Raw genomic sequence first — 19,930 nt, 5'->3', positions numbered from 1 at the left:
CTATCCTAATCCGAGACTTAGCTATAAGTAGACTAGAAATAAAAACTTATAGTTTTGACAAATAAACTTGACAAACAAGCTTGAGATAGCAATGTTTGCGAGTTCGACCGAACAATGCTCTAACAATTTCCCCCTTTGTCAATTTTAGTGACGAAACTATCAATACATATGGATTACAAAAAAATAAACTTTGTAGCTTCTCATCCAAATGCTTGATCTCCTTGGTTCTTCAATATTACTCGAAATCCTCGTCAATTCCAAGTATTGCTTTGATTCTGAACGTATTCAACTCAGCATCATAGTTGTTGAAGATCCATAGCCATAATAATAAGAAAACAGTTGTTCTCAATCATTGTTATACAGTGTCATAGTATTATTACACAACATCAGAGTTTCACAGGATGCGAAGTTGACTTATATTTTATTTTTGTTTCTTTACGAAAAGTTTGAATTCATACACTAAAAATGAAAGAAGTGATTGCTAAAGCCAGATACCAGGATTAGCAGGAGTATCGTTTGAATGATTCAATGGTAAAGATAAATTATTAATTTTATTTTCAATCTTATATGGTATGTACCCGCCTCGCTAGAATTTGTACTCCTTTAGACAACAAGTGCACTCTAATCAAATAAGATAGTGTTAATACAGGTGGATACCAAGTGAAAGGTAAAATCATTAGAAGGGCCATAATATTACATATATTTTGATTTATAAAATTAAATCTATCTTTGTCTTCATTTTTCCTCTAACATCTTGGTGTTGTGTTCCTTCCGTATGTGCCAAGTGATTTCATATGGGATTCCATGTCTTCTCGTTTGAATGTGGAGAATTATTGCTTCATACTAGAAGTTCGATAGCCAAGTTTGATTGAGTTTCCAAGATATTTTAAATGACTTGATGAAATAAAACAAAATTTATCGTGCATAAGAATAATGGTAGATGAGGTGATTTTTATTTTATTTAGCTACACCGTAAAATTTGCAAAAAGTGTCTAGGAAACTATTATTCTATGTTGCAGGTTTTAAAAAGTGGGAAAATATTTGTGAAATCTGACCCATATATTTTTTTTATTAAAAACTTAGAGCATTTCCAATGGATTGTGGTGTGTATCCTATATGGGTGGTGCAGATAGACACCCTTTTAAAACGTAATCTCAAAATTTTCCTACAATTTAGGAATTTGAGAAAAACCATCTCCAATGGTAATGTTTTCTAATCCATTTAGATTTATCTAATTGGTTGAAATATTTCCTTTACTTTCATATATTATTTTCTGTTGGTTTAACTTTATTTCGATTGGTTAAGCTATGTGATTAGGATTTATCAAATCCTCCAGAAGAACCTCTGAAACCATAGGATGGACTAGAGGATGTGGTAATAACTGAATCACCACGTCATCCTCACATCCTCCTTCACATCTCCGTTGGAGAAGTTTTTTTTTATAAAAAGTGCAAAAATCTTATTGGGCCTATAATATATAGGAATGTGAGAAACTCCCGTTGGAGATGCTGTTAGAGAATTCAGTTATCAGAGGTTCAAAAAAGGTATTCCTATTATACATTAGTAATGTATTAACACTTCTTGTTTGGGAATTTATCCGTTGTAGTGCGAAAACAGTTGATCGATCCCTTTTCTGACTTTAGAGAAGGTGAGTCATCAAATTTTCTCATTAGTTGAATGTAGTTTCCTTTCCTCTGTCAAAGATGATGTATCAGTCACTAATATGTATTGATATTCGTGATTACCTTGTATACGTGTTACCATGTTAACTCATGTAGTAATGGGACATAACATGTGTTTATATCCAATGTTGTAGATATTATACTGTAAGTGTAATGACATTCAGTTCAAATATACAACTTCTCCTGCTGAATAAGGATTGGTTTACTTCACATGATACCATTTTTAGATTAGGTTCAATCGAACGAATAATTCGTTTATTTTACAAAATACTATTATGCTTTATGTTGCTAAGCGTGACCTACAGTCTCATTCTACTTCTTATCTCGATGGTTGATTTAATGGATTTTTTTATCAAGGTATAATGGTCATTGGTATTGTACCCCATTTTTTCAATCCTCATGGTCCTTGCGTATCTTTTGGAATGTAAGATCACATTGTTGCTACTTATTCCAAAGGATTTCATTGAAACTTTATGCCTCACCATAATCTATGAACCTATGAACCCAAGATCCGACGAGGGAGTTGGTTTAACGCCTTTCTTTTTATCAACAATAGTGAATCTAGGGTGCAAAAACCGCCAAGGATTATAGGGGTGGGCAATACCCTATTTGTGATGCGTCATGCTGAAAAAGTAAGGTGAGCCGTCCTCTTGGCTTATATCTTGGATTTTATTACGCAATGACCTCAACCTGCGAACTTATAAACCCAATTTCAGTGGTGTGACAAGTGGGGAGACTTGTTATTGAAAAACAAAATGATTCTGGTGTAAAAAGCGCCAAGGATTTTGTTTCACCCGTGTGCTCCTCCTGCACATCATGTACCTCACCCAGGATAAAAAAGAGTGGGTTGTGTCAAGTCTAGGATACCCGGCTTAAAATAAGCCATATCATCAGGAGATGAAACCCACAGATAACCGTTTGGGGCGATACCCTCTTGCGATGCGTCATGCTGAAAAGCACAAGGCCATCCGACCTCTTGGTTTATCTTGGCTTTCAATTCTAGCCTACCCCAACCTATTTGGGACAAAAAAAAAGAATTCGGTTTTTAGTTTCAAGTTAGAAAAATTACCTCAAACTATATCTTGATGCTTCAAAATGTTGATCCTTATAGTTTATTCTCAAACCATAGCTTCGACTTATCTTGTAGTTTAACTAATTTAAGCTTATGATTTCTCAATTCATTTGCAAGCACATCCTGGCTATTTCACCCCTCAAATCTCACAAACTCGATTACGGAACCCACATATGAAATTAGGGTTTTTGTTCTGTTAGAGTATTGATCGGATGGAATCACCATAATTGGCATGTCAAATTAGTTCCAAAACTCGGAGTCGCCTGATTTGATTACTAGAGTCAACTTTGTTAGATTCTAGGAACATATAAATATTGAGATATGCTATTGTTACTCATGAAGAACTTGAAAAAGTATCGGCAACGACGAATACATCATCCTTTAGTACGAGGTTAGTAACAACAGACTTGACTTTTTCCATTTCCATCTTTTGTTCTTTCGAGTCAGTATTTATTGATTACATAACATATGAAGTAAAATTTGTTTACAATGACTTTAATATTGGTGACTTGGTCATTATACTATGTTCAAAGTATCAAGGAATGATATACCGATTATTTCTAAAACTTAAGTATATGGAGTTACGAAATATAGTTTATCTATGGACTTCGTAGTATCAACATAATATTAATTAGTAATTCGTTATTATTTAGTGTGTTGAATTTCCGGATGAATCCATATATACCTTGGGAATTATCTTCTTTTACATAGTTTAAGGGGAGAAAATTGCAAAACTTGTTTTGCAATTGAAAAGGTGATTCAAGGATCCATCATATGACCGATCCCTTATAAGGATCTAATCTAGGATCGATACCAAGTGTTAGAGCAATATTCCGTTGAACCCACAAATTTTGCTGTCTCAAGTTGTCAATATTAGTTGAACAAAACTATACATTGATTTCTAGTCTACTAAGTCAAGTCTCGGACTAGGTAGAATTTGGTAGTTGAGTATCAGACATCACCCCCGAAGACATAAGATCAAAGAAGACATTTGGAGAACTTCACCAACAAGGTATGTGAAGACTGAATCATTCTATCACAATAGTCCTATATGAAATTTGATACCCTCATGGTAAACTAGCATACACTTTTAGGCTTTAGTATGATGTGTCTGGCAAGTGGCGCAAAATGATTTTGCGTTACAATGATGTAGGCCAAGTCAGTGTTCAGCCATAATGGCGCAATGCAAATCCATAATAACGCAATGCAACGCCATAATGACGCTATACTGTATAGCTCGTCAAGCAGTAAGATAGTGGCACCCTGCAGGGTTTGTGACGCACAAAGGTAGAGTTACACCGTAAAGACATTTGGCTAAGTAATGAAGCTTATTGACTAGAGCTTGCAAACAAGCCAAAACCCGCGGGTTTGCCCGGCCCGACCCGTGAAAAACCCGCACCCGGCTCGGCTGATGTCTAAACAAGCCGGGTTAGGGTTGGAGAAATTCCGGCTTGTGAGTAAACGGGTTAACCCGTCCCGGCCCGTAAATCCGCGGGTACAACCCGTAAACCCGTCCATATTACCTTATTAATAAGTTTTATGTAATCCTGACCGTCAGATCATCTAGGTTTCATCTTATCCCTACGTTTAAGGTATAAATGCACCAAAACCCTAGAAGACAATAATCATTTCCTTTCGTTTCTTCTTCCCCTTTCTTTTCTTTCTCTCCCCACACCCTACTGTCTTCTCCTGCGGCTGCGCCTCCTCACCATCTCCATTTTTCTTCTTCTGCTTTGCTTTTTTATTCTTCATCTCTGTATCTCCTACACATAGTTGGTACTTTAACTCCATGGTGATGATGATTTAAGGCAATAAATTGACAATTTTAAAACTAGGGTTTAGTAATATACTAATATTGGTTTTGCATGATTGATTGTGCGGATTAATTTGAGGAACTTGAACTTCTGTTTTATCAATTGTTGAATCAATTTCTAAATCTGGGTCAACTTTTATTTTCTTATTTAGATTTTGTATGTATCCTATTGCCTGATTCTATAGGGAACAGTAAGTAAGAAGCAATAATGGGTTTTGTATCTTACCTCCTTTTCCTTGTTTTGTTCTAATTTGGGTTTTCAAGAAAAGCCTTTTCTGTTCTCATCATCATCATTTAAGTAGATTAGGAGATGAATCTGAAGCTATTATTCAATCCAACAAGACCCATGTCTCAGATTTTAAGGTTAGTGGTGAAATCTTTTCTTTCTTATTGATTTTAAGTGGTTCTTGAAAATGTTTGGATCTTTATTATTCTTGTTATTATCAATTTTCAAATGTTGACTATTAAGTATGATGAGATTGGTGATAATTAATCAGATTACAACATGGGTTTGTTCTTAATTGGCAATCTTAAGTTTCTACTTTCGATTTAAAGAAAGAAAAATGTTATGTTTTTGTTTCTGAATTTGAGCCCATGGCTATTGTGTTTGTATTTTCGATTTTCCTAAGTGTATCCATGGCTACTGTGTTTGTCTTAGACTAGTGTTGATGGTAATTAATCAGATTACGACCTGGGTTTTTTTAATCTTAATTCAGAATCATACAAGGATTTAGAATTGTTAAAAATGGCAAGAAAACTCTTGTGTTCTGTGCAAGGTTAACTTAATTTTTGTATCTTGTATTATTTTACGATTTTTATCCTTGTAATTTGATTTTTATCCTTGTAATTTGACATAAATTGACGTAATTTAGTTTTAATTTTAATTTTAATCAAACAAGCTGGATAACCCGCAAGCTTTATCCGTTACGGGTGCGGGTTGAAGAAATGACCACCCGTGAAGAATATCAACCCGCAGGTTTTAGCCCGTGTTAATCCGAACCCGTATAACCCGTAACAAGCCAGTCCCGGACCGCCCGTTTGCCAGCTCTATTATTGACCGACACAATGAGGCTTCATTAAGGGAAAGGCAAGACGAGGCCAAAGTGACAGATGAAACATGCGATGTTGGCATTAAGGCATATCCGTGGAATTGAGTTGTCCCAAACTCAAGGATGATGTAAGAAGGTAGAATAAGACAAGATTTGGTCTATGGAATTAGTTCAAGGCTGGACAAAGCTTGTACAGTGCAAACAAGCTAGTAATGCAACAATGACATTGCTATTGTCAAGCAAATTGGTTAAATGAAGCATATGACGCATGAATAACTAGAATAAGCTCAAGGAGTTGGCCTTAGAGATTGAAGCACAAGAATTTTCCGTGCATTAACTTAGGGCAATATCATGAAGGGTCAAGATGGCTGAGCATTGGATCAAGGAAGAATTCGTAAAGTACACCAGTTGTGTAATACAGTTCAAGTGACGGTTAGGAGTTGGTTACGGGCTTCACAAGCATGCCAATGATGCGAGACGAAGTATAACGTTTATAAAGAGATTTTATAAGCGTAGGAGAAGGTTCCTAACTGTTAGAGAACAGGTGTTGGGCAATGACGTCATTTTAGAAAGAAACTGGCCAGTTAGCACAGTTATAGGCGGTTATGGAACTGCTCCATGGGACAGATGGCTGTCACATGCGTGTGCAACGGTTATGCACAGTTTTAGCCAAGTAAAGCTGTTGTATAAATAGTCCTAAGGCATGGAAAATTCGGCAGGCTTACATAGGAGAGTGTGAAAATCAAAATAGGAGAGTTTTGTAAGACCAAGGCTTGGTTCAAGATGAACAAGTCTATGTAAGTCCTAAATGGAAAAGTTTTATATTTTTTCCCTTTGATGCAATAAAATGAAGCGATTGTGTTGTAAGGGTCTGTTTTGCACGAAATAAATATTAGAAGCAGTGCAGTCAACGAGGTAGTCTAAGGCTGCATTGATAAATTTGATGTCTGGCTGCGCCCTAACTGCACGACATACGAACTGCAGGTAATCCTTATTACCTCCAAACGATGGAATTGAACATCGACCTCTAAAGGTCGGTTTTGAAAGTTGCCCTCAATTACACCGTCTAACTACGCCCTTTGACCATTTATTAAATTCATAAATTATTTGTTTTTCACTTTCTTCTTCCTGATCTCGATCGACCTCTTCCTCTTTTCTTCTGTGAGAGACTGAGGGTTGATGTTCTTTCCATCGTATTCTTCAATAGCTCAAGATTTATTTATTTGAAGACTAAGGGTTGATGTTCTTACCATCGTATCCTTCAATAGCTCAAGATTTATTTGTCGGATGATAAATATAATTAACATAAAAGATGCAAAACAAAATCAGTAGTATAGGCACGATCTAGATTGAAAAACCCACTTGATATCTTTTTCTTCTCTCTTGATCATCCGATCTATTTTTAGTTTTGGGCATCAGATCTTTTTTTATTCAATCATAATTTCAATTGTTTCCTGAAAAGTTTAAAATCTTTCAATCACTATTAAAATCATCAATATGAAGATCGTCGTTACTAGATTTAGTACATGCCCAGAATAGTTTAATTCGGAAATTGTGTAAAATACAAATGGTGATGCAAAATAATTGAAGGATTACTCTCTTATCACTGATAGTAAGTAGTAACGTGCCAAACACCACCAAGTTCAATACGTGTGATTGGAATGCGGTGTAATAGGACTACATGCAGTTCAATTACCATGTAGTGGGAAAAAAATGTGCACCAAACGGACCCTCGGTGTTTTTGGTTGGTTGACTGTTGTTAATAAAGTATGGCAATGTTTGAGTGCGTTATGGGATGCATTTGAGAAGTTTAGAGAAGTGAAAGAAGGCTAAAGACTTTGGCTGAAGAACTGTTGAGTTGGCTGTTCGCATTGGTGCAAACTTATTAGGCTGAAGTGCAAGTGGGTGGATTCACAAAACCATTTTGCTACCGAGATACGCTTTCGCAGAAATTTACAAGAGACATTTGAAGGTGCGACATTTTGCAATGTTGCGGAACTGAAGTAAGAATAACTCGAGGATGATAGGAGAAAATACTAACCATGTGCCACACTTGGGTACTCTCAATTCCCAATTGTACAAGAAGCCTATTATTGGGGCTTTGAGGGGTATGCTTTTGGGGGCTAAAAAGTCTAGGTGGAGACTAAAGGTTATAGGGGGAGATCAGATTTTGGTGAAAGTTCAAAAACACCCTCATCCATTTTCATATAAGACATTTTTACCCTCCATTAACTGATTAATCTAATCCAAAAAAAACTGAAAAATCATCAAATGAAAAAAAGATACTGAAATTGAATTAAAACAAAAAAAAACTGACCCCCTTCCATTTCCCTTCTTCTTCTTCTTCTCTGCCTCTCTTCTTCTCTTCTTTTTCTTTTTTCTTCTTCTTCTTTTTCCATTCTTCTCCGTTAATCAACGATTAATCGTAGATTCCAAAATATTTGTTGTCGATTAAACTCCTAGTATAAAAGCATGAAAGAAAAGAAAAAATTAGGTCAGTCTTCGTGGAATCAACCTCCTATTTAAGCAGATAAACCAATTTCAACTAATGAAGTAGTGAGTGAAGATGAAGAGGAATTGAAAAAAGAAGATGCACTGGCCTCCCAGACTCCTGAGATGACAGCAATAAGGTATGAATCGAAATATCCACTATTTATTTAAGCTTTTTCTCGATCTTTCATTAAGTTTCGAAGATTTTAGGTCTGAAAAAACAGTTTCAGGAACTATTTACGGCTGGGAGTTCTTTGTTTCCTAGTCGTAAATAAGTATCACAGTTGGGATATATTGAATACCCAACCGTTTATTTGTAACACGGTTGGGAGATATAAGAACTCCCAGCCGTTTATATTCTCACGGATGGGAAATTGTTGAATACCTAGCCGTAATTTAGTCGATGCGTACGAGATAGAATATTTCCATCCGCAAAGACTGAATCACGGCTGGGACTTTCCTAGCCGTATATATCTTTGTGTTCGAATTCATGTTTCAGTGGTAGTGGTTACGTCTAGGATTTCTTGTCCGTAATTGCTTTTCCCAACCGTGTATGTTAGTTACCTAGCCGATTATATGAGGCAGTTAGGTTTTCCTGTCCGTAATATGAGTAAGCAATGAGAAAAGAAAACTTCTTAGCCGTTATTGTTTTTACGGCTTGGTCGATAAATCAAAATCCCATCAGTGATACTTATTTAAGGATGGGACTTTTCACTTTTCCTAGACGATTTTTTATTACGTTTTGGTCGTTTGATAATCAACCCATCCGTAACTGTATTTTCTTCTGGAACTTTGAATACATCCTAGCCGTTTTTATGCCGCCGGCTGGGTTTTTTCAAGATTTCCCAGCCGTTGTGACTTATCTTCTTTTGCATTCTTGTCTGGTTTGTCTTTGAACAGAAACGAAAAGAGAAAGAAAAGATCAATAGAAGTAACACCTTCTAGTGAGACCACTCCGCAACCTCGTCATGGAAAACCATTGGGTGCAAACGCAAGGAATACAAGTGAAGTTGGAGTTGGTGGAGTAAGTGAATTTGTGCTTGCTGTTAGTGGAGGAAATGAAGGTGGAGTTTCAGGAGGAAATGATGGTGTTGCTGTTATTGGGGGAAATGAAGGTGAAGTTGTTGTAGGAAATCAAGGTGAAGTTGTTTTAGGAAATGAAGGTGTAGATACTGTTGTTGGGGGAAATGAAGGTGAAGTTGTTGTAGGAAATCAGGGTGAAGTTGTTTTAGGAAATCAAGGTGGAGTTGTTGTAGGAAATCAAGTTATAGATACTATTGTTGTAGGAAATGAAGGTGGACTTGTTGTTACTGAAGGTGCCACTTCTAGTGCTGCTCTTGATCAAGGTGTAGTTGTTAATGAAGTTGGTAGTTCTAGTGGTGCTACTCTTGATAAAGGTAAAGCAGTGGTTGAGGAGGACAAGAAGGATGGAAAGAAGAAGTATCCACCAAAGGATAATGCAAGAGACATCATTGATGCTATGGATTTTTTACCTAAAAAGAAGAATGGGAGACCTTGGGGTTTGCCAAGAGATCGTTCCGTCTTGATTGGTTGCGAGTCATCATGGGATGCTAGAGTCTGTGCCGCAAAGGTAATAAATCAAACTTAATATATGTTGTTTTCATTTTATTATGGATATTCAATCATAACAACTAAAATTTTATATTATTTGTAGTTTCCCGATAAAACGGTTCCTAAACTAAAGCACCAACAACCAAGGTTTTGGCCGTTGGAGGGTGAGCATCCAGATGTGGCAGCTTTGGTAAAATCTTCGGGGTTATGGTCCGGAATCGAGGCGTTGTAGAAGTCGTATGATGTTGTGACTGTTTGTAATTTTAGAGAAAGATTCTGGCCCGAAACCATGACTTTCCAACTCTCATTCGGCGAGATGACTATGACTCCGGATGATGCAAATGAAATAACCGTCTTGCTTTGGAAGGAAAGGATGTGTATGAGGGTTTCAACAATACTCTACCTTATGATGATCTTTATGTCTTGGCTAACCACTGTCTTGGATGGAGCAAAGATCAAGCGGAAGAAGAGTTTGAGATTGGTTATGGAGCCCCTCCCAGAGCTAAAATGGGATTTAAAGAGCCGGGTGAACGTCGTGAAACAGTTAATATGTCAAGGAAGATTAACCTGGTTCGTCTGAGGGAGCAGTTTGAGGATTCTGACCGTAAGACCAAGAATGGAGAGATCGTGATGGACGTAGAAAGAGCTAGACATACGGCTATAGCTTACTTGTTGCACGCTCTTGGGACCATCTTTTTTCCCGATTTCTCAGGAAATAAGGTAAATGCTTGTTATTTGCAGTGGTTGAAGACTCTCAGTCTCGATCCGAAAACAAATGAGGTTTCTAGGTACTCGTGGGGCACCGCCCTCCTTGCTAGTGTGATGGAGAATCTTTGCAAAGCTTCTAGGTGGAACATAACACAAATTACGGGATGTGTTGCTCTTATGCAGGTATATTTTTGTGTTAATATAACAAATGTTGGTTTATTTTACTTTTATATATATTGGTTTGTATGTATAATTGATTAATTTTTGTTCCGTAGTCATGGGTTTACGACCATTTAAAATCCTTGAGGCCTACTCGGGATACAAAATGGCCTCTAGAGAAACCTACAGGAGGAAGATACCCCTTTAACGGGACCCAACACAAGGATAAAGAGAACGAAATGAGGAGAAAATTGGATGCTTTGACAATTAATGATGTGAATTTTGATCCATATTTGAAACTTGATGAGGATGGAGATGAGGAAGTTGGTGATAGAGTATTTTGTAATGTGGCGACCTATACGAGACCTTTGTTTCATTCAACCGGATTCGTCATTTTAGATCCTCGTAGAACGCTCTGCCAAATTGGTATTGTCCAGAAAATTGTACCTCAAGAATCTCGTTTTCCACTGAGCGTAGCCACCTCCATGTTTAAGAAAAATCAAGTCAAATTGAACTATGCAGCACCAATAGCTCCGGCGATCGATGATTGGAATGCTCGTTCCCAACAAGCAAACCAAATGAGTAGAAGAGGGCTTGAAGTTGCTCATGGGACTTCCAAAGCGGATGCTAATTACATGGGATGGTATCAAGAGTGGGATCATCCTTATATGGAAAATATGGATCCTGAGGCACGGAGATATTTGAAGAAAGCAGCGAAAGAGAGTTCAAAATCAGCGGAAGAGATCAATGAATAAAATGAATGGGAGAAGATGGTGGTACGTATACTACTAATTATGTTTATAAATGTTTTTTTTGTTGATTACCTATGAATAAGTTGTATTTGATATGAAAAATAGGTTGAACGAGTTAATTGGGTGTCCAAGGACATCACCCGTATGATTGATTCGAGAGAGAGGTTAACTGTCCCTGAACTAAGATTACTTCGGAATCGAGTCCAAGGCATAATACTCACTGAGAAAGGAGGTTTATATCCTCAAGAAGATGACTAATCAAGGAGAAATAAGAGGGCTAGGTCTTCTTCTTCTAGCGACGACTCGGATACTCCTCCCCATGAAAAAGCTCCATCAAAGCTGCGGCAAAAAAGGAGTCCGTGCTGGAACAAGTGCTCGAGGTGGATCAAGTGGTCGAGGTGGAAAAAAAGAAGGCCGTGGTAGAACAAGTGCTGCTCGAGGTGGACGTGGTGGAGGTAAAAAGACTCCCACTCAAGCTGGTAAGGGAAAATGAGGTAAAAATGATAGAGTTGTAGAACCAGTTGTTGAACGGGACCAAGAGGACGATTTGGATTCGTTTTTACAAGAGTCTTCTGGGGAGGAATCAAGTGAATCAAGTGAATGACAATCTACTCGCTTTTTAGTATTTTATTTGATGAATATTTTGTTATCTAAACATTTTACTGTTTTCGTTCTTTGGTTAAGGATTGAGATGGATGGATTTTTATAACTTTACATTTATGAATTAATGTTAGTCTTTAAATGTGTTTAATCTAAGAAAAATGAGGAAAAAAACAATATCATTGTTTTTTTGAGGCATTTTCGGCTAGGTCGTTGCTTCACAAAACCTAGCCGAAAATGCCTATAAATATTGAAAAATAAACTTTGATGCCTATAAATATTGTCTAGCCGTAAAAATGAAAATGGTTAGGAACTCCCACCCGTGAAACACAAAACGGCTAGGAAACCCGTCCGTCGGAGATTCACGGTTGGGAAAAACCTAGACGTTGTTTGGTCTGAATTCTCTGAACTACAATGAGTTATGTTTACGGCTAGATATCCAAGCCGTATTAGAATCACGGTTAAGACTTATATCCGTAAATAAATTTACGTCTTGGTCGACCTAGACGTTTCCTAACCGTTGAGGTAGGAACGGTTCGGAAACCCATCCGTGGCCATGTACGGTTGGGACATTCCTAGTCGTAAAGTACTTTGGTAAACCCAAAAAAAGGATCCTCGATACGTCTACATATCCTAGCCGTAAGTCTTACCACGGACAGGAATCCCAGCCGTTTTTCTGGCTAAAAGTAAAAAAATCAGAATTACGGCCAGGAATCCCAGCCGTGAATCTGACAGACCGCCAACTCTGCACGTCATACATAATTACGGCTTGGTATGGCTAGCAATTCCCAGCCGTAATGCTCTATAATTTCACTTGTACCACTTCAAATCGACTAGTTTTTTGAATTTTGAAAAATAGATTCGTTTGAAGACTAATCTATAGAAGGTTCTAGCTGTTCAACCACCTATTTAAACTTGAAGTAACTTGTTCTCCATATAACCACCCATTCCAAATCAAAATCACACCTACAAGTCTTAATAACTCAATGCAATGTACTCAAAGGATAAACACGACTTTAATTTGGATGAAGACTTATATCTTTGTCAAAATTTTGTGCTATGCTATCCAAAGAAGGGAGAAGAACGAAGGAATGGTGGTGTACCAAGTCAATCTTATTGGAAGAAGATTTTTGAAATTTTTTGCAGTGAAACAGGTAACCCTAACAACCGCGATGGGATTGAATTGTATCTTCGATTCTTAAACATACGCAAAAAAGTGGAAGAGTATATGACTTTACTTCGTATGTGCAAGCAACTTCGACTTAGAGGTGAGACTGATGAAGAAGTCGTAGCTCAAGCTAACATGGAATGGAGAAAATGGAAAGGTTATAATTTCAACTTCGAAGCTCAAATGACCATCATCAAAGATTTCTTGATACGTCGGAAGGGATGTTATTAAAACCAACTTTGTAATGGAGATATATTAAGCATGCATTGAGTTTTATTGTGGTCTAGTTAATGCAAGTATTATTAATTTTCAATCGTATTAAGAATTGGTGTTGAATCAAAAAATTTCTCAACTTTCAAATCTAATTACGGCCGGGAAAGTTTGTAAACCCAATCGTTTTGCAGACTCAGGTAATTTATGGAAGAATTACAGCCAAAAGTTCGTAATTTCCCGTCCGACATTTCTTATCACGGCTGGGAGTTCCTAATATCCCAGCCGGTTTACGTATTTACGGCTTGGAATTCCTATATCCCAACTGTTACGTGGTGTTTTGGCCGGGTCGACAAGTTTGTCCCAGCCATAACAACAGAAATTCCATTTTTTTTTCTTCAGATTTTCGACGGATTTGAACTGATAAAATTGATGTTGGGAGTTGATTATAAGATTATCTTGAATTTTGTGATGAACGGTTTCGTCATTTGTCTTCAAAATTTGCCAAATTTTTTTCGCCAAAATCACCATTTTTTCTTCTTCAAAACTCAATAAAATCAAGTTTTGATTTTCAAATGATTAATGTTTTGATTAGTCTAATCAATTCACTAAGACTGATTAATTAGCTTAATCAATTTAATTAGCACTAATAGGGGTCGTGTACAATACAATACTGTCATTACAGTATCCCACAAGAGATTTGCAGCGGGGTGCAAAGTACAAAGCGTAGTGTTGCCATTCAAGAAATTCCCATAGTACAATCCGATCCAACAATAAATGAACATACCTTTACCTTCCCTCCATCTCAAGACACATAATTAAAAACCCTTATTCCTGAGCCAGTTTAATGTAACTCATTTCTCATCGATCAGATCGAAATGCCACCAGCATCATCAGACTCTTCTCAAAAAACCCTTACAAATTCTACAAGCATTATAATCTTCCTCTTAATCTTCTCTGGTCTCTGTAATCTATACCTTCTAATCTCTACAAACAAAATTCCATCTCTTGAAACAGTACACCCACACAACAAATCTCTAATTTCATTATCACCATCATCTTCATCACTTTCCACAGATGAAATCGTATTTGGAATCGCTTCGTCATCAAAAACATGGATTAAACGAAGTAATTTGATTCGGTTATGGTGGAAACCTAATCAATATCGAGGTTATGTATTTCTTGATCGTGAACTTGTTAATAAATCGTATAATCTTGATAATACTCTTCCTACGGTACAAATATCTGGAGATACTTCGCGTTTTCCTTATACATTCAAAGGTGGTTTAAGATCTGCTATAAGGATTGCACGTATTGTTAAGGAGATTACTGATCTTAATTTAACTGATGTTAAGTGGTTTGTGTTTGGTGACGATGATACAGTTTTTTTTGTGGATAATTTGGTGAAAACGCTTTCGAAATATGATTATAAGAGATGGTATTATGTTGGGAGTAGTTCAGAGAGTTATGAACAGAATGTTAAGTATTCATTTGATATGGCATTTGGTGGTGGTGGTTTTGCTATTAGTTATTCACTTGCTAAGGTTTTGGCTAAGTGTTTCGATTCTTGTTTGATGAGGTATCCACATGTTTATGGAAGTGATGCTAGGGTATTCTCTTGTGTAGCTGAGCTTGGTGTTGGCTTGACGCATGAACCTGGATTTCATCAGGTAAATTGATAGTTCATTGTGTTATTCATTTATCAGAAGATAGCTCAATTGATTCATTTTCCTTATTTAGTAGTGTTTTTCTTTTGAATTTTTTTTATTTGAGTTGCACAATTTGTCAATTTGAATATATTCTTGTTTTGTTAGCGTAAGCAACTTGCGTTGCCAGTTGCTTTCTAGAAATACTCACCATCTTCAGGACAATCTATTTTTAGATTAAAAAGAAAAACTAAAAGTAAAGAAGAACCTATGCCAAGACAAGTATCTAATGGGTGGAGATCCATGAGTTGCTTTTTGAAACATTCATAATCTCCGGGACTGTAAGCTTCATAGGAAATTGAACTCAAGTTGGTGGCATGTTACCTTTCATAGTCTAAAATACCAAGTTATATAAGTTTGATTTTGGTTCCTGCTGCGTGTTCTGTGCAAACAGAACACCCATGTGCGTTCGGTGTAATTTGTTTAGAGCCATATTCCTGTGTCTGCAGCTCGGTCAGACTTGATTTGGTCACGACAAATTCGATGCATAGGCGATGGTGTTTTCCTTAGTCATTGCTAATATTTGTTGATCAATTCCAATCCCACATTGTCGTGAATTATCCATTTCCATTTTTCAAATATACTTTACGGCGGCTAGTAATTGGAATCGTATAAATAAGTATTAACCTATTCATCCATACTTTAACAGGTTGATCTGCGAGGGAATCTGTTTGGATTTCTCTCTTCGCATCCATTAGTACCTTTGGTATCTCTTCATCATCTGGATTACATGGATTCAATCTTTCCCAACATGAATCGTAATCAGGCGTTAGAACATTTTTTTGAAGCTGTTAATGTTGACCCATATAGAATTCTGCAGCATGTTGTTTGTTATAACCGCTCAAAGTGGTGGACAATTTCGATTTCATGGGGTTATGCAATTCAGGTACTTGAAGGCAATCAACTTCTTCCTGATCTCCTTGCTGTGCAAAGGACTTTTTCTCCATGGAAGAGAGGTGGCAATGCTAATTCAGCTCCATACATGTTTAACACGAAGGAATTTCCCAGAAATCCATGTGACAGACCTACTGTCTTTTTTTTGGAAAGTGTTTTTAATGAAACTGATGGGATAAGCAGTAACTACAAACGATTTTCGGATGTAAGCTGCTCTCAGAAAGGTTCATCAAACAAACTTGTACTGATCAGAGTATTCTCTCAGAAGCTTGAACTTAGCATTGAAAAGGTAGTGCGTTACAAACTTTTCTAGTGTCTGTCCTATTTTCTATTATCGTCAATGGTTCTGTAGCATATCCTATGGTAATTCCTGTATTTTACTTTTTGTTTCAGTTGCAAGCACCGAGACGACATTGCTGTGATGTCTTACCTTCTTCTGAAGAAGGACTTGACATTGGTATCCGAGAATGCAGAACTGAAGAGTTGATCCATATGAAATCCTAGTAAAATTTTAGAGATCCACCATCTTTTTTCTTGAATGCTTTCCTCGAGAAGGTGGGTGGAAAGCAAATAATTCCCAAGGAGTTTGAATTTTTTAGAGCTCCCGTGACAATGATCAGGTATTTTTACAACAATGGATATTTGCTTAAAGCCTTACCAGTTCTTGTTCCTTGTTCTTCCTTTCGATTCCTATGATGCTCATGGGTCATACCCTTGTCGATTAGTTTTGTGTACCCTTGTCAATTAGTTTTGTGTACCCTATACCTGCATAACGATGGGCATATCCATATATACCATTAATCCATACATTGACATTTGTTCTTCTTGGTCTATAGATAAAATTCTGACTATGTTTCGCAGAACAACATCGTTCTTTCCTTTTGCTGCCATCAAATATGTACTTCTAAATCTTCTGTTGTCATTTTTTTTCTTCTTTTCAGGCCAAGTGTAGACATCCTGGAAGGTGACTTATTAATCAAGAGCCCTGTTAATATCTCTAAGCATTGGATATATTGTTTTTATCATCTCCTAGTATGTAAAAAGTGAGGAACTGCTACAGACGAAAATTTTGTCAGAATGTGAAAACTTGTCAAATTGTAATTCCACCCTAGTAGAAGAACAACTGGGTTAAGTTGGTTCATGTAGCAGTTGAAGAACTAGTTAGGCTCTTTAAATTGAGCAAGCAGAAACTGGTTTTATGTTATCATATTATCCATGTACTGCTTCTTTCTTTAAAATGTGTTCAATTTTGGCCCAAACAAAAGCAGTAAGTTTTGTTTTGGTGGAAGCCAGAACAGCTGAGAGGATTTCTTTCTTTATATTATCATATTATCTGTACAGATCGATACTATTCACATTTACGAGCATACCAATAAAAGAGGACACCAGCTTTTGAAATTGCATTCTGTAGAGGTGATTTTGCTGCAAGCTACCCCTTGCAAAAAAAAAAGTTTCAGTAAATATGTTGGGTTCAAGGCAAGCTATTGGCTTCTCTACGGAAGCCATTTTAAGAATGCTTGGTACAGCTTGGCATTGATGTGAGTATGACCTATGAATTCGAACAATAATTTTAACCTAGTTTAACTTGGAAGTCTGATTGATTTCTTACATTGTTTAATGGTTAAGAACATAATGTTGGAGTCTTGATCTGACTCTGACTAGGTCGATGTCCGGGGAGAGTTGTCTCAGATATTGGTTGCGGAGTTGCACATTCATTGCTTTTAATGTCTCTTATCAGAAAAGGTTTTCCATGGACAATTTTAGTCCTCTTCGCTTTATGCAGTTCAAATTTACCACATTTTCCAGAGCTGTATATGTTTAACATTCTGCAATTGCAGTCGCCCCATACATCTTTGATACTCTATTGTATTCCGATTAAGATGGAATAGTACAACAGAAATATAAATGAAGTGGCTGGCTTGTACTACAAAGAAACGTAATTGGCCTAAAAAGGGAAAAAAGGGAAATATTGTGAAGTAGAAAAAATAAAGCCAAATAATTAGTAAAGTACGGAAAAAACCAAAATGTGTAGCTCTGTGGCAGTTGGCTTGTGCTACAAAGAAAGGTACTTTTGTTCAGGTGAAGTAAGATTATTATGAACTATGCTATATATTGTATCCGAAAGTGAGAATGCACATATTCTTCTGAAACAGGACTACACAGTGCTTTTTTTTTAGTCAGCTAATGATGAGTTCCAAAACTCAAACTTTGTCTCCCTTCAAAATTATCATCTTATTCTCTTCCTTTCTCAGTTTATGCTATCTTATGCTATCAGCAACTCATTCATCAACTTCCGGCAACACCACATGGTTAACAACAAAGACGAACAACGTTGACAGGTTAACAAAGTCGATTTCCGTTGACAGTTCTCCAGATACCTCAATAAAGCATATTGTTTTTGGTATAGCCTCATGCTTCAAATCATGGGAAAAACGAAAGGAATACATTCGGCTATGGTGGAAGCCAGAAGAAATGAGAGGATGCGTATTTGTTGATAAAATGCTGCTGCAAAATGATGCTAATTCTTCTCTTCCTCCTGTACATGTATCCGAGGACGCCTCGCGTTTTCCTTATAGTTTTAAAGGAGGTGCTACGTCTGCTATACGTGTAGCACGAGTCTTGTTGGAAACTGTAAATTTAAATCATTCGGACGTGAGATGGTTTGTCTTCGGTGACGATGATACTGTGTTCTTCACAGAGAATTTAGTGAAAACACTCTCTAAGTATGATCATAATCTGCCGTATTATATCGGGTCTCTTTCGGAGACGTACACTCAAAACTCCGACATCCTGTCTTCACTTGAAATGGGTTATGGTGGATGTGGTTTCGCTTTGAGTTATCCACTTGCAAAAGTTCTGGCCAAGGTATTGGATTCATGTCTGTACCGGTATCCTCATCTTTATGGAAGTGATGCAAGGATTTATTCTTGCTTAGCGGAGCTCGGGGTTACTTTGACTCATGAATTAGGATTTCATCAGGTACATATACTCATGGCAGTACATTGTGTGTAATTTTCTGGCATTTTGCACAAGTCTCATTGTTTTGTTGCAAATCTATTGCTAGATTGATATGCGAGGGGATTTGTTTGGATTATTGGCCTCGCATCCGCTAGCACCTTTGATATCTCTTCATCACTTGGATAACATGAACCCAATATTTCCACACAAGACTAGACATCAAGCAATAGAACATCTACTGAAAGCTGCAACATTTGATCCTGACAGAATTGTGCAACAAACTATATGTTACGATAAAAAGTTTTCAAGAACGATATCAATCTCATGGGGTCATGCTGTCCAGGTTTTCGAAGGCGATGTTCTTGTTCGAGATCTTATCCAAGTTCGAAAAACATTCAAATCATGGGGGAAAAAGAATGCGGTTTCAGATTTATACATGTTTAATACTCGAGAAGTGGACGGCGATCCATGCAAAAGGCCGACCATTTTCTTTTTGGATAGTCTGTCGTCAACTTCAAATGCAGATGATGTTGTTGTCATTAAGAGTATGTACAAGAGGAATGGTTTTGATAATTGCTTGGAAAAGAAGAATTTAACAAATAAATTGGAAGAAATCAGAGTGTTCTCACATAAGCTAGATCTCGATATCAAACAGGTATGTAAGCAGTGTAATGGCCTAAGCGGCTTATGCAATTTGGTTTTGGGAGTCTAGTGATTTCTGTGGTTTTTTTCCTTTGTGATTGATACTAAACATTCTTGGTTTTTTTTTCAGCTGCAAGCACCGAGACGACAATGCTGCGACGTTTTACCCACTTCACCAGTTGATAAAGCTCTCAACATTGATATTAGGGAATGCGGAGAAGATGAACTAGTTTACATGCACCCATAAAAACTTTTAACGTTCTCACTCAAAGGCTAGCATGAAGAGCCAGCCAAAATACAATACAAAATCCGCCAAATCTAATTGTTAAATTCAATTCTACATTTTGCTGCCATGAGTTGTCTTGTTTCAGATGATTTTTACTAGTAGCTATTTACTCCTACTTTCACAATCATTCATAGTCACCGAGGACTAACTTGTCCACCACCATAAAGGA

At 37.0% G+C, this 19,930-nt stretch overlaps 1 protein-coding gene across 1 annotated transcript; it reads left to right on the top strand.

Moving 5' to 3' along the window:
- The first annotated feature begins 13,969 nt into the window (after nucleotides 1-13,969).
- LOC113348633 lies at nucleotides 13,970-17,082 on the top strand. Its single transcript, XM_026592476.1, has 4 exons — nucleotides 13,970-14,945; nucleotides 15,631-16,164; nucleotides 16,269-16,495; nucleotides 16,817-17,082. The coding sequence occupies exons 1-3, from the start codon at nucleotides 14,154-14,156 to the stop codon at nucleotides 16,377-16,379; spliced, it is 1,437 nt and encodes a 478-aa protein (XP_026448261.1). The 5' UTR covers nucleotides 13,970-14,153; the 3' UTR covers nucleotides 16,380-16,495; nucleotides 16,817-17,082.
- Nucleotides 17,083-19,930: the final 2,848 nt, after the last annotated feature.

The sequence above is a fragment of the Papaver somniferum genome, chromosome 2, assembly GCF_003573695.1.
Source record: "Papaver somniferum cultivar HN1 chromosome 2, ASM357369v1, whole genome shotgun sequence".
In the NCBI taxonomy this organism is placed as follows: domain Eukaryota; kingdom Viridiplantae; phylum Streptophyta; class Magnoliopsida; order Ranunculales; family Papaveraceae; genus Papaver; species Papaver somniferum.
Note: the sequence above shows the minus strand (reverse complement) of the source record. Positions and strands in the feature narration are given on the sequence as shown.